The following is a 22,326-nucleotide window of genomic DNA, read 5'->3' as shown; positions in this document are numbered from 1 at the left end:
CAACCGCTATAGTCTTTGGAGTGACTAATATATAGTGCACTGTATTGCATGTTGTGTCCTTGGAGGGTTCCATCATCTTGGCCATTGTCTTCAGAACATTGATGTACAAGCTGACTAGTCTGGTTTATTCTCTACGCCGGCTGCTCCTCTATAGTATGAACATGAATGACATTTTATGTGTTTAATAACAAGGGGTCATTTATATCAACCTTCTTCATCCTGCAGTCTGATGGATGACTCTGTGTTCATACACAATGTCCAATACAACGTTTTATGGAGGAATTATAAGGGTCTTGGTCCGTTTATCAATGTTTAGGTCCCTTAGTTCAAAAGGGAAATCATAATGTAACATCTTCGCCTGTTCAGGTCTCTGCGCCATCCTGCAGTGCAGGAGATGTGTTCAGATATGATTCCTGAACACTGTCCTATTCTCTCTCCTCTGTAATTGATAGGGTTGAGCAATTGGGATTGGAAAAGATCGGATCCCGATCAGCAATCGAGCAAATTTCACGATCGGGATCGGCTGGTAAATGATCGGAAATCAGATTTTGAAATCTCAAGATCAGCTCAACCCTAGTAATTGATTTTCCACCACACCCATCTCCTTCAAATCTTGGCCTTATCTGTGTGATTGACAGCCTGCCTTCCTATCAGGTCTAGGGCAGGTTCTTCCTTCCTATTTATTGTTTGCTTACATTCACCTTGTTGCTGGCTATTGCCTTGTGCGTGCTGGCTATCTACTCTTTGCTCTTTGTTAGTTCTTTACATATTCCTGACCTCTGGCTTTACCTTGTGACTATTCTCTTGGATTTTGATTCTGTACTATGCTGCTCGACTGGTATCGACCCCTTGGCTAGCTGACCTCCCTTTTGTTGTCTCGTCTACGTTATGTGCCATCACTTATCTAAGAAGGGACTGTCACCCAGTTGTCTTCTGTCTTCTAGGGCAGTGAGGCAAGTAGGCAGGAACAGGGGATGGGTTCAGCTTAGGGCTCAACTGTCTTATCGTGCCCCTCCTCCAAGGGTTCACCAGAAGCTACATATAAAATACAAAATATATCACCTATCCTGAAATGTATAATCGCTGGGGAACCCAACTCTGGGACCATCATAATCACTAGAGCAGGGGTCGGCAACCCCTGGCACGCGTGCCAAGACTGGCACGCGAGGCATATTTTGCTGGCACGGCAGCCAGCATGAGACTTCACACTAAATTGAGAGAGAGAGCGTCCTTTCAGTGCTCTGGTAGAGCTGCTGTGTAGGACACGCCCCCTTCTCTCCCTGCCACCAATCAGAGGTGAGCCTCTCACTGCACAGGATAAGGGCTCCCTGGACCTGCAGTTACATGTGAGGAGGAGCTCCTGCCGTCTGCAACCCTGAGGAGGAGAAGCAAAGTGAAAGTAAAAACACCAGGTACGTGTGTTACTAACTATTCTCATTAATGTCAGGCATTTGGGGTTATTACTTTAGTTTTAGTAACTCCATGTGCCTCACATTAATAGCAGTTAACCCCATCATGTCCCTCACATTAACCCTGTGTGGCTCACATAAGGGTTACTGATATGTGAGACATATGGGGATACTAATAAAGGATCTATATAATGAAGATATTCACTTATTACCTCCATATGTCTCACATATCAGTGTCCCTTATGTAAAGCACACAGGGGGTTAATGTGAGGGACATGATGGGGTTAACTGCTATTAATATGAGGCACATTGAGTGGTAACCTGCAATGCACATGACCAGACTCTTTATCTACAACTGTGGATAAAGTACAGACCTATATATTTCAATTGACCCATATATACAGCCATTCTTTTTGTGGCTGTGTATCTGGGCCAAATTGAAGAGCTGAAAACTATTGAGCAGGTCCTATATGTGTCCTATACATCCCCTATATCTGTCCTATACATCCCCTATATCTGTCCTATACATCCCCTATATCTGTCCTATACATCCCCTATATCTGTCTGCATTTGCAGCCCTGTCAATTCATTTTAACATATAGGTCAGTGAAAACCACATCCGTGCCACTTGTATGCAGGAGGCGTAAGGCTGAGGCCCCATGTTGCAGAAACGCAGCGCTTTTGTTGCAGATTTTGATGCGGTTTATTTCAACCAAAGCTAAAAATGGCTACAGAAGGAATGGGAAATATATAGGAAGCTTCTTATATGTCTCCCTTCTGCTCAATCCACTCCTGGCTTAGGCTCAGAAAAACACAGCAAAATATGTAACAAAAAAGCTGTGTTCACTGTGTTTTTTTTTAGCCGAAGCCAGGAGTAGATTGAGCAGGAGGGAGACATATAAGAAGCTTCCTATATATTTCCCATTCCTTTTCTAGCCATTCTTGGCTTTGACGGGAAAAAACGCAGCTAAATCTGCAATAAAAAAAAGCTGCATTTTTGTAATGTGGGGCCTCAGCCTTAGTGTGATTCTATTGGATGGTGACACTGTAACTAGATGCAATTATAGCCAAATCCAGTTCCTGGGCACCAGTGCATTCACTTTGTTGAAAGTGTGACACCGATTAATTCCTGGCTGGGGTTTTGCTGTTACTGCACAGCCAGGAACTAAAAGTGACTGAAATTAATCTGCGTTTCACTTAGGGAGCGTTCACACTACCGTCGGTGTCTGACAGCTAGTGTCCACTGCCACAAGTATGACCTTACTCTGCTCCCAGTCACATACATTACCACTAATTCTGCGTTACGCATGTTCTTACATTGCTTCTAAAGGAAAAGAACATGTGTATCCAGGCAAATAGTGGTAAGTGCATGTGGCTGGGAGCACAGAATGACAGCACCCCTATGTTGTGGTTTGTGCTATATGACTTTAGTGTAGGTGTTGTCAGCTTTACAATTATTGCCCGGCACTCCGAGGACCTCATCTTTGATTTTTTAATTTAAATCGGCACGCCGAACAAAAAAGGTTGCCTACCCCTGCACTAGAGGGTCTGAAGTACACTGTTCATCCAGTTTTTAGAAGAATGAAAGAACCAGTGGTCATACACGACTCCTCGGGGGCTGAACCACAATATTCTGAACCTTCAATCATTCTTCTAGTTGTAACACAATATTGTATTACATCCTATAACATTATACTTTATATACTCACGGTAGACTTTGACATGAACTTTGCTTTCTTTGACTTCATCATTTTGGTCCTTAACCTGACAAATAAATAACTTTTCATCTTGCATTTGTACGTTTTTAATCACTAGTCCCATATTCTTGTTCACACTGACACGATCTTTCATGTCGGAATCTTCTATGGTTGTTCCCGTTGTTAAAATTAAGTGATTTCCGTTCTTCTCCTACAAAAAAGAGAGTTAAATAACGGTAACTGATATTACACATGTACATGGAGACTGATCGTGATAACTGGACAGGAATTATTCTGAGGTGTAATAGTTCTTGTGCATCTCGGGGGGTCCTGAGCCCCAGAATTGAAATAACTCTGGTGGGTGTTACAGTAAATGTGACCGGATGAGGTGTCCCTGTCCCAGCCTGACTTGATCCCCACCTCGTTCCACGAAATGTCTTATTAGGAGTTGCTGCTGCCACACACAAGTTGTTCCAATTAAGATAAGATAAGATAATTCTTTAATAGTCCCACCATGGGGAAATTCAGTGTGTTACAGCAGCATGGATAATACAGTAATATATTACAAGAAAGCACACATACAAACTCATAGCAGATAGAAAAGATACTAGGAATCATAGCAACTAGGAAGAAAAGAAAGACTCAGGATCATTTAGTTCTCTGTGCGGAGTGATCTTGGCCTGGTGTTGATTATACAGCCTGACCACAGTTGGGACGAAGGATCAAAATATAGGTTCAGATACAGTTGGAGAATAGTGTGATACCTATTTCAGGTGACTTACATACAACCACTGCAGGGTGGCGGCGCTGGAATCGCCATGTCTGTGCACTTCACATGGAAGAGTAACCTTATGACCCAGCAAGACTTTGGATTGATCATGCTGCCCCTGTATCCCTGCAAGAAGACCAAGCAAAAGCTATAAATGCACATAAGACACTCATAACCTCAGGATATAGTATTTATAACAACAGGATGCAAGTGGAATGTGCAAGTCTCACAAGTAGTAATCTGAAAGCTGTCCTACCTTCCTGTGTTTAAGATATTACAGCTTTTCTATAGCACTCGCCACAATAAGTGGCTTTAATGCCAGCCTTGTTATTGTGTCCTAGCTATTTCAATACCAGCCGAATAGTAATCCGTTGATCGGGAACCATCCCAATTATTGTATCAATGCAGATGTGCCCACCATTAAAGGGGTCGTCCAGGGATTACAGTTCTGGGTCAGAAGCCTATGTCATTGGTGATGTATCAGATCCTTTCCTGTCACCGCTGAGGCTACTGATTGGCCATGTGCGGTGAAGACTTCTGCTGGAACAAGTACCTGTAATTCCTGGACAACCCCTTTAAGGTGAGCCTGTGACCAGAACCAAGGATATTAACTCATCTCTGCAGATAGATAGGTTAAGTTTTTTCCCCCCTTGGGAATTGCTACCTCCATTGCTGAGTTGTCAACATTTTGTCAACATTCAAATGAGCTATTTGGAACAACAAAGGTGTTGCCACTTACCTCTATGGAGCAATGGCAACACCCTCATTGCTCCAAAGCGCTCATTTGAATATTAGCAAAAACTATGATATCTCAGCAACAGATACAGCGATCCACAAGGGAAAACATCTAACCTATCTATCTGCAGGGCTGGAGTTGATATTCTGGTGATAGAGTCCCTTTAGTTCTAGTTTGGTTTACCGCCCCCCAAACAAAAATTATCAATTCCTAGGGAAGGGGATAAAATTAAAAAAGAAGCAATCATCACCTGCCCTTCCCCCTGCTCCCCAGTCTTTGCCCCCCAGTGGTCACATGTGGTAGTTGGGAACATCATGGCTGCAGAGGTTCTATCCCTGCCATGATGAGGTACCTGACTGCCGGACGTGGTTGCTAGAACAGGGAACCGAAAACCAGGGCTGAGGACAGTAGAATTTCCAAAAGTGAGGCAAAAAAAAGAAATATATTCGAAAAATTTAGAAAACCATTATTGTCACATAAAGAAGATCTATGCAAATTATACACATAGTATTGGAAAAAATTCATTACATCAAGGAGTAGGGTCCTGGGCGTCAGACCCCCAACAATCTAATACGGATGACCTGTGTCAAGGATGGGTCATCAATCCCAGAAATTCCCTTTAATAAATCTTATCCGCAGTGCAGAAATTGACCCGTTGTGCAGATGTTAGGTCTTCAGCATGCGAAATTTTGCATTAGGTTTAACCCATTGCACTACATTAATGCAATAGAAAATAACGGAGGATTAATTTTGAAGCTTAAACTTTATACACATAAAAAAAATTTGCAATCTTGCCGACAGTGAGCGATCCATGCACGCGCCCTGCGTAAACTCAAAGCCCAGCCTGCACCAGGTCATACAGACAGGTCCTTGTATTCAGGATATATAAGGCTCTATTCGGAAAGTCCTTTGGGATAAAGTGTAAGCCAGGGCTCAGGGCAGCAGAGGAAGGAGCTGCTACAACAAACCTGAGATGACGTTTTCCTTGAAATGAACTTACAAGAATCATTAAAATATGTGTTTTAGGCCCGGTTCTCATCTGCGTTCGGGGAGTCTGCTTGGTGACCCCCAAACGGAATCCCGAACGCATTATAAAGTGGTGAGCAATGAAAGCACACGGACCCCATAGACTATAATGGGGTCCGTGTGTTGTCCGCACCGTCATGCAGAGAGTAAAGTGCTGCTGAAGTTTTCTTTAAAGGGGTTCACTTATTTTCTTATTACTCACCCTAACAGTTTCGACTTTGCCTACAAGTCACTGCCCTCAATCTCAGGTCATTCTTCATCTCACATCTTAGACAAAAGATCAGTGTGTGCATTAGGACTTAGTCAATAACACTGTTGTCACACAGATTTTAGTCGCCGTCCCCGTGGAATGTATAATGGGATCCATTGAGTCACTTAGGAGCATCCACGGAAATCACTTGAACTAAAGGAGCTGCTTCACTTGTGTTTTCCTTCCTTGACATCCACATCTACACTTCATCTCTTAACTCTGCTGCATCTTAGACCAGAACTTAGCGTCTTATTGTTTGTAGCTTTCATAAATACATCAGTCTTCCTTACTTCCACTGACATCGATCTGTCCCCTTCCTCGCCCCTCCCAGTACTTGTTGGAGAATACAAGTCCTGTATTCAGACGTCTTGCTAGAATCCAGCTGGGGAGATGCTTGGTAACAAGATGTCATTTTCATTCATACAACAGAGCTTTCACCAGGCGAAGTGCTGTTTATGCCTCCGAGTCAAAGGGAGGCGAAACGGGAAGAAACTCGAGAAAACATCATAGAGGCAGATGCATGCAAAAGTTTTAGGCAGGAGTGAAAAAAATGCAGCAAAGTCAGAATGCTTTCAGAAATAGAAAGGTTACTAGTGAGAGAAAAATAGAGAGAAGTCAATATTTGGTCTGAGTCCTGGAAGTAATGATATGGCCCTGATCTCATCATCATCCAGTCCGTCTGGGATGATATGAAGACACTGAAGGATTGGAGCAAGCTTACATCCACTGAAGATCTCGGCTTAGTTCTCCAAGATGGCGGGAACAACCTCCCTGCTGAGCTCCTTCAAAAACTGTCGGAGAAGAATTGACGGAAGGCAATGGGTGGTCATCCATTTTTGGAGAACTAACCATCACCAGAATTAGGGACCATATAACTTGAATCTTCTGGGCCCCAATACAAAATCAGTACTGGGGCCACTGCCTACCTTGTGCCATTTAGAATAGTGGATCTTAGGTTGTCCCCTTAGGGTCCAGGGTCAAGAGCGCCTGCAGCCTCTTCAACCTCTATAGCTATGCCCCTGCTAGGGGCCCAGCCAAACTATTACACCATGACATGGACAATTCTATCCCTCTATATCTATGAAAGAGTGGTGAGATTCCTAAAACACATGGGTGTCTCTGGTTTGGCTGGTATGAGCTAATCTGTATAACTTTTACACTGTGTTTTTGTCACTAGTACCCCTACCATGAGCTACAATCTTCCTACTAACTAACCAAGCTTATTTCGGGGTGACCTACCAGATATTTTTGAACTGTCTTGTCGGAAAGGTGGCATTCTGCCGGTGTGACCCCATTCATAATACGGCATAATACGGTGACATTCTGCCGGTGTGACCCCATTCATAATACGGCATAATACGGTGACATTCTGCCGGTGTGACCCCATTCATAATACGGCTTAACCCACAGTCGAGGTTGAAATGGTTAGACATATCAATGAGAATGTAGCGTGAGCTGAAACAGGTCAAGTGCCGATCACAATGGTGGCCATAAAGGTGAGATTTATGAGGGCGTTTACACCTGTTTGTTGGCAGCATCCTATGTGCATAACCAGGTGATCGCTGTGTATAGAAATGGGTCAACTCACTGGATGGTGTGTAACAGTTGACACAAAAAGATATCCTCTGTAAAAACCATAGACACCAATGGTGTCGCCATGTTTCAGTCGTTCCATTATCACCCTCTGCTGTTTTTTTAGGGTAGTCACTGTTTCACTTGACTTGGTTGCGGTCCCCAACTCACCCCTGCTTCATGTAGTTGTCATCAATAGTGACCACCGACCAGCTAAGTAGTGTTTGGACAGGTGGTCTTCTAGTACTACTTTGGTGTGCTTGGTTCCTAGTCTAAAGCAGGTACTCAAAAAGTACAAAAACAACAAAAGTGGTCCAATGTGAGCTGAGGCAATCCAGTGGAAAAGAAGCTTTAGGTAGGGGCAGTGGCGTAACTAGGAATGGCGGGGCCCCGTGGCGAACTTTTGACATGCCCCCCCCCCCCCCCCGACCAACACCGAAGACCTCGACCGACCCCTTCCTACGCATGCCTGCGCGTTCTATTATGCCCCATAGTGGTCCCTGAATACAGTATTATGTCCCATAGTGAGCCCTGCACACAGTATTATCCCCCATAGTGAGCCCTGCACACAGTATTATCCCCCATAGTTGCCCCTGCACACAGTATTATGCACCATAGTGGCCCCTGCACACAGTATTATGCCCCATAGTGGCTCCTGCACACATTATTATGCCCCATAGTGGCCCCTGCACACAGTATTATCCCCCATAGTGGCCCCTGCACACAGTATTATGCCCCATAGTGGTCCCTGCACACATTATTTTGCCCCATAGTGGCCCCTGCACACAGTATTATCCCCCATAGTGGCCCCTGCACACAGTATTATGTCCCATAGTGGCCCCTGCACACAGTATTATGCCCCATAGTGGCCCCTGCACACAGTATTATGCCCCATAGTGGCTCCTGCACACAGTATTATGTCCCATAGTGGCCCCTGCACACAGTATTATCCCCCATAGTGGCCCCTGCACACAGTATTATCCCCCATAGTCGCCCCTGCACACAGTATTATGCCCCATAGTGGCCCCTGCACACAGTATTATCCCCTATAGTGGACACCCATAAACAATTATTATACTCTGGGGTCTTTTCAGACCTCAGAGTATAATAATCGGAAACTACTGTTACTTACCTGTCCCCCGGCTCCTACGCTGTCTTCTCTGCTGCCGTCCTTCTTCTATGACGTCGGCCGTCACATGACCCGGGACGCAGGCCGGGTTCATGTGACGTCAGAGACGTCAGGAAGGAAGCCTGGCAGGATCGTGGAGAGGTAAGTAACAGTGTTTTTTATGTTTCTTACCTCTCCCGGTCCGTCGATCATTATACTCGGGGGTTCGAAAAGACCCCTGGGTATAATGATAGCAGCGGTAGTGGCTGTCACCGGACCCCTAATGTCCCGGGCCCTGTAGCAGCTGCCTCTGCTGCTTTGGTGGTAGTTATGCCACTGGGTAGGGGAATGGACACTGGTGAGCTGATGGCTATGGTTTCCACTATTGTTGGAAGATGCTCGGAATCATTGGAAAGTTCACAGTGAATGTTTCGTTTTTGGATCAGATTTTCATAACGTACCGTCAAAATATAGATCAGGCCCTCTTTCTGTCCATTTTCATGGATCCCTCCATACACTTCCTTGAAAACAGATGCCCTTCGGGTGCAAGACGACCGTGAAAAGTTGGCTTACGCTGTTTCTATATGGCTCATGTATACCCTACTGCCTATGGCATATATTTTTATCATTTTTTTTACTATTACATTTGGATCTTTGATGTTTTTACGGCAGCATGTGAACAAGGGTCTAGAATGAAAATGCGTTGGGTAAAGTGATTTCTGTCCTCTCGGCTAGGCATGGATATAATAAGCTGGGCCCGGACACAGATGACGGAGGGTTCTGCCAAATATAACTCAGTATTATTGAATTGTATAAGGAGCAGGCACACGTTGTGCAAACCTCTAATACGATTACTTCGGATCTGCCTTGAGAGCAGGGAGGGGATGCTGAAAAGTAAAAACACAGAGCTTTCTAGAAGACGCTCAGCCCCTCCATACAGCCGCAGCACTTACATTGAGCGTACACTTTAATATGACATTAGACCTTTTTATTTTGCTGTGATTTACATACATTGACTTACAAAGGCTGCTGCACAACCATTATTAAAGGCAATTTCCTCGGGTTATTATCACTACAGGACATGCTGTGTTGGCAATGTGCTAGTACAAAGCAGGCATTACACGTAAGCGATCCTCGCGGTTCCTGCCGCACGCAGCCTAGGTTGCTTACTATTTCCCTTTTGTTTGTATAATTGATCACTTCCAGCTGTCTATTCCGAAGGGTGAGAACTGAATGGTGGGCTTACGTGTGCGGTCATCTAGGGTGACATCTACTATAAATATACCGGTCGGCTATTAGCACCTTGTAATGTATACATCTATACCACTGCAGATACAAGACAAGTATCCAAGGAGCTGTATAGCACACAAGGCACAGGTGCACTGTTCAAGATGAGCGCCAATGTCATGATATCCCAATACAATGTCCTGTATATCACAATGGTCACATACAGACATGGACAGCTCTATAGAGTGAACCTACATTACTTATCCATTCCATCCTCCATAGACACATAATATGTATGGGGAAAACCTAGAACCTACACAGATCAGCTGTGATCTCCAGCCAGTGTTGCATCTGCTTCACAAATCAGTGACATCACGTTCTTTAGTCACATGGCATGTATGCAGCTCAGCCCCATTCAAGTGAATGGGGCTGAGCTGCAATACTGAACACAGCCCTATACAATATACATGGATGTAACCATGAGAGAGTGTCCTAGGCCCACAGGACTGAGTCTTGCATTTATTGCAGTTATTGTCAGTATGTGTGTCAGCTCTTTGGAGCAATGTTGCCGCTTACCTCTTTGCAGCAGTAATAACACCCTCATTGCTCCAAAAATGTCTTATATTTCAGCAACGGAGGCAGGGAAAACACTATGATACTGAAAATGCTCCGTATCCGCAATGTGGGGCCACAGCCTTATACTCACCTTCCTTCACCTCTTTTGGGCCTCCTTGCAGCATCTGGCGCCCTCTCCCGATCTCCTTGGTAATGACATTTGTCCCGGTCACCCCTGAGGTCTGTGATTGGGTCTCAGCAGTGACATGGGCACTCCGGGATGCCCATATGACTGCTGTCAACCAATCACAGGCCTAAGTGGTGACCCCAGGATATGACATCACCACCAGAATGCATTTTTCAGCAAGGTTAGTAAATAAGAGCCTGAGTGACTGCCAGATCCATTATGGAGATAGCCGATAGCTTTTATGTGCTGCTTCTTCTGACACTAATGATTTCATTGATTTCTAACTCCTTTATGCACTTTACATGGACATTTTATGGTAAAAATGGCGACAACTCAAGGCAGTGAGATATTTACTTTTACGTATAGATTTTCTAAACCTAAACAGAATTCTGAAATCCACAAAGTTTACAATTCGGTTTTTTCATTTCACTAAAGTAAAAGCCAAATATAAGGAAGGTTTCGGCACAATGCGAAATCCAGAGCCAATTTTTGGATTTCTGATGTGGTTTATGATGCAGAAACAACTTAAATCGTAACATGAAGCTCTGGGATCCTGAAAAAAAAGGCCCTCCAACTATAACGTATTGCTTGTAGCTCTGGGAAGCGACACCTTACCGCCCCCTACGGCTCCTGGCTCTAGGGCCATCAAAACCGTCCATTAGGTTGCCGCAATGCTAAGTGGGATTAGTGGCAGGTCACTTAATCCCAGATTATTATTTTTTTTTTTAGCCTAAAAAAATTCTGCCTAAACTGTATACAAACAGAGTTGCGGAAACTGCAGTCACATACATGGCATGTGGATTAACATGGATTTGTCAATCAATGGTTTTTGCACAAAAATCTGTATCATATCTGACAGGTGTAAACGGGCCCTAAGGCTTAGTTCACATGTCAAGTAGATTTCCATCTCAAATCAGCATCAAGTCCATGTGATCCATGTGCCACCCATGTACCTACTTACCATGTTTCCAGCTGGTATCATAGCCTGCCCCTTCCTGGTCCAACAGTGAGGAACTGAGAACTTTTGGATAGAATTTTTGTAAGCCCCCACCCCTTTTGGTTGAGGACGCCTAAAACTTTTACACAGTACTGTACATTTTATGAGTTTGGCTAAGATATGCCCAGGCTACTTGATCTATCGTAGCCATAACTCCCAATGCTTCCTCTGTTATCGCCATTGCTCGTCCTCACGGTGCACAAGACATTCATAGTCGACCTTACGACCCCTCCCAGCCACCTCCGAGTCCCTCAACCGACTTCACATCATTGTTTTGTGGATATGTAGAACTTGTAGAGTCTTGTGATGAATAGCTGGGTGTTCCAGATAAGAAACACCTGGCTGCAATGTCCTCCTCCTTATAGTAGAAGATGTTATTACCCCTCACACATGGCTTCTTGAATAAATAATAGAGTCATTAAAGTAGCATAAAATCTATTACGTCTTCCAGAAGTCGACAGTTTTATCACTTAGGAGGATTAGACGACAGTAAAACATTTCTACCACCAGAAGTGTTTCCCAAAATCCAGTTATATTCACTTATTACTAATTATCTAACATCCTCTCTAAATGGGAAATGGACAGTCCCTTATCTTACGGTGCCAATAACCATTATATTAGCCAAACCTACTGATTTTATATGTATACGGTTCAGGGATATTGAGTCCTTATAGACCAGGGGTTTAATGTCCCAAATAGCCCTATTGTCATGTAATGAAATACATTTATTCTGACCCAGCGGCTGCACTCCCATCACCTGTGGTTGGTCATTGATGCTGGAGTTGTAGACCTCAGATTCAGTGTGCATGTGTTGGTTCTCAGGCGCATGCGCAGTGAAGCTGGAGTTTATGTCCCTGGCCTCACTGAACAACTGCGCTTGCACTGAGAACACCAGAGAAGAGTCCGATGAAACTCATCAGTAAGTCTTTGGAGAAAGCCCACATAAACACGGGGAGAACATACAAACTCCTTGAAGATGTTGTCCTTGGCTGGACTTGAAACCCAGGACTCCCGCGCTGCAAGGCTGCAGTGCTAACCATTGAATCACAGTGCTGACCAGGGCTGTAGTTCACACTTATGAAATGTGGCAAATAATCCTAAATGGACACTATCTGCCACCAGATCAGGTAGCATTACGGCACTTTCTGTTTAGGCTTGCACTTGTGTTGATGGAGTCTCCATAGCAGCAGAAGATGTGTGTCCTGATTTTGTAGGAGGTGGTGACCTTTGCTGGGGTCCTGTCATCTGCCGGAATGTGCATGTGAATTGACATTGGAGCATAACGTCTCATGCACATGACAGTATTATGGCTCCATCCATCATACACTTCCCATAGATGTACAGTATTATGTTTGAGAGTCCAGTGGGCGGTGCTAGTCAGTGATTGACAGCGATGAGTGTATGCACAATGATACAGGGAAGGTCGCCAGTCACTGGGGATGAATAAATAAGATACAAGTTATACTGATTTCTTTCCACTAAACTATATATCAGTCTGCTCCTCCTGCTCTGTAACATGTTACCTGCTGATCCTTCTGCATGTACTATATGACGGGTTCCCATTAATGTTTGTATTAATACCTTCTTGTGTAATTTATAAATATAGAGTCGGATATACGAAAGGATTGCAGGTTCAGTTCCACTGATGTCTTTAGATCACATACGGTGATGTCACCGGAATGATTCTTGTAAGGAGAGCTGCCAAAATCTAATATCCCATTGCCCTATTTTTTTCCTCCTTGCTCTACAACTAGGAAGTTTAATGGTGAGCGAGATTTCCTTGTAAGTCAACGAGTCGATTTTAATTCTTTGCTATAAATGCTGGCGACTGTATGGTGGAAGACTCACGAAGGAATCTAGAGATCTGCATCATCCATAATGGAATTACTCAGTGTAATTGTGCGGAAACCTTTATTACATTATAAAGGACATGGACAAAAATAGGCATTACCGAAATGGGCAAAATTAGTTAAATTTGGCATTGCCAGAGTGGTGGTAAATCTGGGTTCATGCTTCTATTTGCCACGATTGAAAATAATATTTTAATGTTGTATCTTATGTTGGTGAGTTGAGAGTTAAAACCGTTCCCAGTCCTTGCACTGTTATGGTAGGACAGTTATTTAGGGGTGACTGCCTTCCTTGGGGAACATAGGGGAACATAGGGGCAGAGTTGGGACACACAGAGGGGTTTCCAGGACTGATGACCTATTGATTTATACTGAAGACCCATTCTGAGGATACATCAATATGTGGCCAGTGGGGGTCCAAAACTGAGGACCCCCCACAGATCAGTTGGTAAAAGAGACTAGGAACTCTCGAGTGCTGCAGACTCTTCCATGTTCCTATCCAGTCACATTCATTGGTCACATGGTACAGTAGTAGGTCAGTCCCTTAGTCACTCATTCAGGGGCTTGGGGCTGCAATATCAAGCACAGCCCTTATACAATGTATGAACTGTGCTTGGTATTCAGTTAAGAGGTTGCAGTAGTCACCCGATGCTGCAGCCTCTTCAAACAGTTCATCTGTGGGAGTCCTGGGTGTTAGCAATTTCTATATCTGTGCTCCTGCCTCTCCTTGTATCCGTCATACCCTTCAGTGCAGCGCTGCTTACAGCTGTCGCTTTAATGTTGCCATGCCTGCCAGTCAATCTCGGGCTGGGTCTGCTCAGGCGATCAGAGCTTTCAGACACAGAGCTAATCACTGTGCTGCCTCACTGTCCAATCCTGAGCTGAGGCAGGGTATCTCAACCCAGCATTGAGACTAGTCACTTGCCTGTGATTACATTTGTATTCTTGCTCTAGCTTGTCACGTATGTTACTCTCCTAGTTATCCAATATCTTGCTCATTTGGCTTTATCAGTGACCTCTGCTGTTGTCATGGACATCCCCGTACTCCTGGTTTTTAACCCTGTCTTGTATGTTACTCTCTTGCCACAGTAGGGTTATTGGTTTGGTTTTTAGTTTACAAATGCACATGGCATCTTGTTCCAGGGTTGCAACAAGGGTCCCGAAGCAGCTAAGTCCATTCTGCCTTGTGGTGGACTCCAGTGAATTCCTATGGGAATTGTGAGACTCTGTGAACCAGGGTGGCGTTGGGTTAAATGCAGCTTGTTTTACTTGCTGTCTTTTCTCCTGCTACATCTTTGGAAATTGCTTAAAGAGCAATTCCATTACCCGGGGTACTGCTTAAGTGGCAATTCTATCACACTGCGTGTTGGACCCCCACAAACCTATATGAATAAGTAGGTCACCAGGAAACCCCTTTAAGGCGACACGTTTAAGTGTATGTTAACTGAATTCACCAATATTAGTGGCCATCTAGATATCTATAAGGCTAGGGCTACCGCAACTTTGTCCACCACACAATCTGAAGTGTCTCACTGGCCGATTCACAACTCAAGAAAGCAAAGGAGGTTACTCTGTGCCCGAAATTACAGTGTCCATGTCACATCAGTCCCAGATGCCCAGCAGTTTTGGATTTCTGTAACGTCAGGGTCAGGCACTTTGCACATTCACTTCTATGAATTGAGATACAAGCAGCCGACACCGACATCTTTGGATGTGTTATGTGTCAGCAGCCAAAGTCTCCATGCAGCCCTAGCCTAAAGGGGGCCATCTTGCCACCTCATTATATCACGCTATACTTAGCAAAACATTATCATTAATTTATAGATATCCTGGCACTCTGTAACCATGTGCAGATTAGATGTTCCAGTAAATCACATTCAAATCCTTAAAATAGGAACTCGGCCAAATGTAAGAGAGCAGCGATAATGTAGAGCGTATCTGTAAGAGATCTTGTCAATAGCAGATAGTGAGCAGCAGAAGAAGAGGACGACATCCCAACAGCCTGTAAACAAGTCACTGTTCAGACTGAGCAGCCCCACATGAAATGATTGAGAGAAACGTCAAAGCGGTGTGCAAATGGAGCCGTGAAATAGTCCAAGGACAAGTCAGAGATCTGTAGCCATCAGTTACTCTGACCTGAGATAACCCAGAAATCAACACCAACTTGTATTAGTGACAAGTCAAGGCTAGACTTTTATAGGGGTGAAGGGAAAAGCGTTGAGACCAATGGGTTAAGCTGCAAACATTAGCTGATTTTGGCAGAACCCACTAAATCCAGCAGGACCAGCCAACCATCTTATGTGTCCCAGCTCTCATTGTTGACAGATTTGAGGGAAGGAAGGGTAAAGGGTTTGCGCTAGGTTCACACTAGCATATGGCTTTGGACCCAAAAAACGGAATGCTCACCGTTTAAATAGCGGGTACCCACGGAAGCCTGCCGACCCCATAGACTGTAATGGGGTCCGCTGGGTTTCCGCCCAACAACATGGAGCAGCACTTTTCTCTCAGCATTGTTATGAGGAAGTCTGTAGCCCCTGCAGCATTGTGCGCAGGCTGGTGCCCTCTCTCCTCTGCGCTCCCGAGTCCCCGTTTCCAGGTCTCGGGAGGCAGGCCAGAACCTCCACAGCGTTGTGCGGGGGTTGGCGGTCTCCTCCCAGGCTGGACCGGGGACTTCTGGTTTCGGCCTAGTGGCGGGCTGGAGCCTATTTAAGGAGGGCTCTGGTTCCAGTCTGCTGCTGGCTAATCCATTGCACTTCATTGTCCTGGTAGTAAGAATTCCTCCTTATCTGATTACCTGTGTTCCTGACCCCTTGCCTTGACCTTACCTCTGATTTCGTACTGTGTCTGCTCCTGTTTATGTCCCCTACTTGCCTCTAGACCTCTTCTCCCTGAACTCTGCTTTATACTTCGCTACAGCTCCTGTTACTGACTCGGCCTGCCTGACGTTCCACTTGGATTTCTCTCTTTACTGCGTGGCCCTCTTACTAACAACCCGGACTGTACACCTCCAATTTACTCTCTGCCGCCACCTGCTTACCACCCACCTCAGCCTTCTGGATCCCTGGACCAACACCGCAACCCGAAACGTCTCCCGGTAAGAGTCTCAGTGTCTGGTTTGCTGTGATTTGTAGTGCGCTGTGTGTTTGGCGTTTCCCAACCCATACCGCTCTGCCCAGCACTGCAGCCAAGTCCATCCCACCATCCAGGGATCTGGGGAACACCACTGTGGAGCTGGAGTTGGTGCGGCCTGGGGAGTGTTGGAGACACGGCCCTTTACCATTTTAATCGGTATATCTAGTACTGGTTCTCACTTTGGTTCTGAACTGCATCTGCTATCCTAACAAGCATTTCTGCCATTGACATAGTCCCCTTACTATTGAGAATACATCTATATTTGGTTGACCTAGGGGTTTGTATGTCTTGGGGTGGGATGACAGTGGGAGATGACCGACATGTAAAATGTGTATATCTTAAAGCGGTTGTATTGATGACCTATCCTCACAATAGGTCATCGATAAGAGATTTTTTTGGGGGGTGACACCCAGGCCCCCACTGTTCAAGTGTTTGTAGGGGATGCAGCACTTGTTCAAGCATTGTGACCTCTTCACTGTTTACATTGCACACCATATGTCCTGTAGAAGCAAATGCGATCAGGATGGGTCATCAACAAAAATGAGTTGGACATCACCTATAAAGAGTTTTTTCAAGACCACCAAAAATCTAGATATAAGTAAGGAAGGTTATCTCATCTCCTCAATCCTCTGCCATTCCATCACCATCTCATGGTTTTCTAAGATTGTGTTCCCGACTACCCTACTTGTGACCCTAGTCACTAGAATCAGCAGATAAGCAGGGTAGTCGGGCACATCATTACTACAGTGCCAGAAATGAAGACCAGTAAGGAGCACAGGAGAGGCAGCGCGGGAATGGCAGAGGATTGGACATGCACGTCACCTTCCTTTTTAAGGCATTCCTTGAATTTTTAGTAAAGTTTTTGGGATCTTGGAAAGCCCCAAAGCTTGTAGCCTACTGATAATCCATAGTCTTGGACATCCCAGCAGAGCTGGTATGATATGCTGGTTCTGGTGACCCTAACCTACCTGTCTGTGGGCTGGTATGATATGCTGGTTCTGGTGACCCTAACCTACCTGTCTGTGGGCTGGGATGATATACCGGGATCTGGTGACACTAACCTATATATCTGTGGGCTGGGGTGATATTCCGGGGTCTGGCGACCCTAACCTATCTATCTGCAGGGCTGGGGTGATATGCTGGTACTGGTGACCCTAACCTATCTATCTGCAGGACTGGGGTGATATGCTGGTACTGGTGACCCTAACCTATCTATCTGCAGGACTGGGGTGATATGCTGGTACTGGTGACCCTAACCTATCTATCTGTGGGCAGAGATGATATGCTGGGATCTGGAGACCCTAACCTATCTATCTGCATCATGAATACTGCTTTCTTCTGGACTTATCAAAAACTCCCACAAAACACAACTAATATTTTATGGGCAAATTGAAAAACATAATAAATAATGAATATAATAAATGATATAGCCCATAATACTGGTATGAACACATTAGCAGCCTTTCCTATGAGCGGTAAAAGGATTATAAGTACCACCACAATAAGCTGCTCAAGTTCCTCCAGTTTTAAAGAAAACCATCAATGAACGTCTGACGCCTGACAACCCCACCATCACCTGATTGAAGGGACTACAGCTTGGGCACAGCGCCATACATTGTGTAGTGGCTGTTAGTGGTATTACAACTCCCTTGAATTCACGTGCATGGGGGAAAACTGTAGTACCATGTTGGTGCTTGTTCTATGGCCACTTTAGTCAGCCAATAGGGAGGGAACTTCCGGCAGTCACACTCCCAACTATTTCCTTAAAGGGGTTTTCTAGGATTAGCATGTTGATTGTTTTCCTCTGCAGACTTTCTGCTTCCATGATACCTATAGGGAGACCACGACTGTTTCCATAGGTATACTTGACATGCTGTGATTTCCAAAACCGCCACCGTTTTGGAAATCGCAGCATTTCTGCTGCACATATTTTTCTGCAATATGTGGATGGGATTCGATTTTACAGTGTTTGTATAATGCCACGTTTTTTTGCCACAGTGTTTCTGCCACATGGGGCCCTGGCTTTAAGGTGTTGTCCGAGACCCAGGCATAATAAATACTGATCTATCCACAGGTCTTCAGTATCTGATTGGTGGGGGTCCGACACCCAGACCCTGCACTGATCAGCTGATTCCGTACACAAGATATACGGCCAGAAGCTCCACAGAGAAAGGGAGCAGAGCTGCATTTTCCTGGATCCATCACTACAGTGTAAGGGCTCGTGAACACAGAGTTAACACGAGTGTATTTTAGTATAATACACGTGTATAGAATACACGTAGAGAATATAGAATGAAATCTTTTACACGTGTAAAAAACGCGTCAAAAAACGTGACGTGTTTTTTACACGTGTAAAAGATTTCATTGAAGTCAATGGGAGTGTTATTCTTACACGTGTATTCTATACATGTGTATTATGCTAAAATACACTCGCATTAACTACGTGTGCATGAGCCCTAATGAGCCAGAATCCCATATTGCGCTGTACACTATAGCAGTAGTACCAGGGAACAGAGCTGTGTCCAGTCGTATAGCTTGTATCAGCTGATTGGTGCGGGGTCTGGGTGTCGGACCTCCTCCGGTGAGATACTGATGACGTATCCAAACTAAAAGGTAGGATGCCAGCGTTTTTGGAGTGGTACACCCCCCCTTATGCACCACCTCTAGTTACACCCACGATTTGACAGGACCTGTACCCGCTCCTGACAAGTCTATTTTAGTAAATACTTTGCATTCCCATGATAAAATCATTCTGAAGCTTTTTTCTTAAAGCCCCGAATTGTGCTGTTCCTCAGTTATTCCTCCAAGAAACAAAGCTGACAAGTGGGTGTTACTCTTTTCTCTTCTGTTTTTCCTTAGCTGCCATGGACTCCTAGTATATCTTCTCTTCTCAGCTTATCTGTGTCTACGTCTGTAACATATTACTGTGTATTATCCTGTATCTGTATTACTATGCTGCTGTAACACGCTGAAATTTCCCCAAGGTGGGACTATTAAAGGATTATCTTATCTTATCTTATCTTATCTTATCTTACCAGTTGGGATATCTAAACACTCTGACATGGTCCAGTCAGTGCTGCCAGTGAAAGTCTAAGTAGGGACACACCCCATTGACCAATAGCAATGGAAAGACCCAATTGTCAATGGAGTCATATATTTCTAGGTAGAGTAACAGAACAACACAATACAGAGTATACACAATATAGAAATCTAAGCAAAGATGCTCCAGAATTTATATATTTTGGGTAGTAATTTACTAAAACAGAAAAGTCAGGACAGATCTTCTTTACAAGCACCATATGCATTAAAGGGAAGTCACCAGAACCCAGAATATCATCCCAGCCCACAGATAGATAGGTTAGGGTCACCAGAACCAGCATATCACCCCAGCCCTGCAGATAGATAGGTTAGAGTCACCAGATACCAGCATATCACCCCAGCCCTGCAGATAGATAGGTTAGAGTCACCAGATACCAGCATATCACCCCAGCCCTGCAGATAGATAGGTTAGAGTCACCAGATACCAGCATATCACCCCAGCCCACAGATAGATAGGTTAGGGTCACCAAAACCCAGTATATCATACCAGCTCCGCAGATAGATAGGTTATGGTCACCAGAACCCAGCATATCACCAACAAAGGCATAGCCATTGCTCCAAAAAAGTAAGTGATCCAAACGGCTTAACAATAGAGATACAATTCACAAGGGGAAGACACTGTGTGACTGTAACCTATCTAACTGCTGGGCTTACACTAACCTATCTAACTGCTGGGCTTACACTAACCTATCTAACTGCTGGGCTTACACTAACCTATCTATCTGCTGGGCTGAGTTGATACATAAAAATATTACACAAATCAGATATAAATGAATATAAAATGTGACTAGCTTTGCAGGATATGGCGGCATTGTAAATACTGTATATAAAAAGTAGAATAAAGGACAATACATAATTCTAGAGCCATGTCCATTGGATGTCTTGATACCAAATAAGCAGAGACATGTCTATAAAGCCGGCATCAGGAGAAAATACACAGAGCCCTATAAAATACATTGTTGACCGGGACTGTCTCCGAGACTACTGAGATGAATTAAATGACGATAACTGAAATTCCATCTCACGCGATACGCGGAGGGATGAGATTCCCATGTGTAATTTCCTCTGCCAGTAAATGAATGGTAAAACATAGCACGTTAATAACTGCATTATGGAGGCTCCACAAGCATCTATTGTTTAGTAAACTGGTAAGGAAAGGGGTAGGATGCCGATATGGAGGGTCTGACGTCAGCGGGGGTTATGAGGTCAGGGCTATCCTTTGTAAGAATGGGGAGATCCATTCGGGGTTTCCTGGTCAGAATGAATAATTGCCCCCGTCAGACAATCTACATAGTGTGCCTGCACTGAAAGGCCATGGTGGGGAATTTAGGAGGGGCAGGCTGGACATCAGCACCACCACCACCACTAAAATAGTCCCATACACACCCAATTGAATGCAATGCACACCACACATTCCCATGGACTATCCTCCAGACATATATGACATTGAACAAGCCGTGCCTAGTAATAACACTCATACACATGTCCAGCCCGGGAGCTTTAATTGTTTAGAATGAGACCTTGGAAGCTTTGACTAAATAAGGCAAATGTTCCCGTCTGGTTTTACACCATATTTTCCACTGTATAAAACTCGAGCTCGCAACTCTAATTCTAAGCAAACAATACGGAAAGGAATATACATAGAGAAGCCGGCGGGCAATGCTACTGGGAGCTACTGGAGAGCACTTGCCCTTTAAGGAAGAAACCTTTGCAGCTCCGAAGCTTGTAGAGACACCGGTAAAGTGGTCGCTGACTCCCTAAGGAGATGACGCACAGATATTTTTCACAGAATGAAAATTTTTTGAAATTTTTGCAAATTGAATAAATTAATTTGTAAAAAAAAATTTGCACATTATTTTGCTTTGCGTTTCGATGTCTTTGATCATTTTTGCAATTTGGAACATCACAAATCTCCATGTCTAGAGACCTCACCCAAAGCCGTGCCCTGGCACTTGTGTCATATCCATCACTATAATAAACACCATGGCAATTTTCCAGTTTTGGGTCATAATCATAAACTGCACAAGTGGTAATTTTTACCCATAATAAGCATCCTAAAGTTCTCACTCAATGATTCCTCTGTGATCCTAGGTAAACACAGCGGCTAGCAAGCAATCTCCCTATAGATAGATCTATACATCACTGCGCTAACAGGCACACATATACGGTATATAAGTCATGCATACAGTGCTTATATATAGTGCCGCTAGTGGCACATGCCATATTTACCTCTCCAGCTGAGCAGGCACAGGGAGAGCAGGATCAGTATATCCATGGTCCTGTATGTTACCGTACACAGCAGCCTGCAGAAGCTGAAGAAGACTGAGAGCAGAGACAGGCTGACGTCAGGTGGGAGAGGGAGGGCGGGAAGAGGGTGTGAGGGGAGAGGAGGCAGGGAGGGGGCGGACATACAACACACGGACCCCACCACATACACACAGACTACTGCTGACTGCAGGTGATGGTCTGGACAGCACGAGAAGGACCGGCCGGACAGAATGCAAGACCAAAATTTTTGTACAATTTTTTAGCAACAAAAATGCATACGATTTTTATTCCGCATCAATTTCTCAAGTATTTTCATTTCCATTTACATCATCAGTTTTCCATCAATTTTATTTTATTTATTATTTATTTAGCTTACTTGTATAGCGCCACGGCGCTTTACAGATATACAGTATATCGCAGACCAATGCATGATTCAGGGTAGGTCAA

General features: G+C 44.5%; 1 protein-coding gene across 1 annotated transcript in view; it reads right to left on the bottom strand.

Moving 5' to 3' along the window:
* The window catches only part of MCAM (melanoma cell adhesion molecule), a 40,374-nt gene extending 18,455 nt beyond the window's left edge, over positions 1-21,919 (bottom strand). Inside the window, exons 1-3 of the mRNA XM_075277714.1 lie at positions 21,841-21,919; positions 3,889-4,001; positions 3,119-3,317 (exon numbers count right to left, since the gene is read on the bottom strand). Coding sequence (XP_075133815.1) covers positions 3,119-3,317; positions 3,889-4,001; positions 21,841-21,886 — 358 coding nt within the window. The 5' untranslated portion in view covers positions 21,887-21,919. The remainder of the gene's footprint in view (positions 1-3,118; positions 3,318-3,888; positions 4,002-21,840) is intronic.
* Between the last annotated feature and the right edge of the window lie 407 nt (positions 21,920-22,326).

This window comes from Leptodactylus fuscus, chromosome 6, assembly GCF_031893055.1.
Source record: "Leptodactylus fuscus isolate aLepFus1 chromosome 6, aLepFus1.hap2, whole genome shotgun sequence".
Lineage (NCBI taxonomy): Eukaryota > Metazoa > Chordata > Amphibia > Anura > Leptodactylidae > Leptodactylus > Leptodactylus fuscus.
The sequence above is the reverse complement of the archived record's forward strand: the minus strand, read 5'-3'. Positions and strand labels throughout refer to the sequence as shown.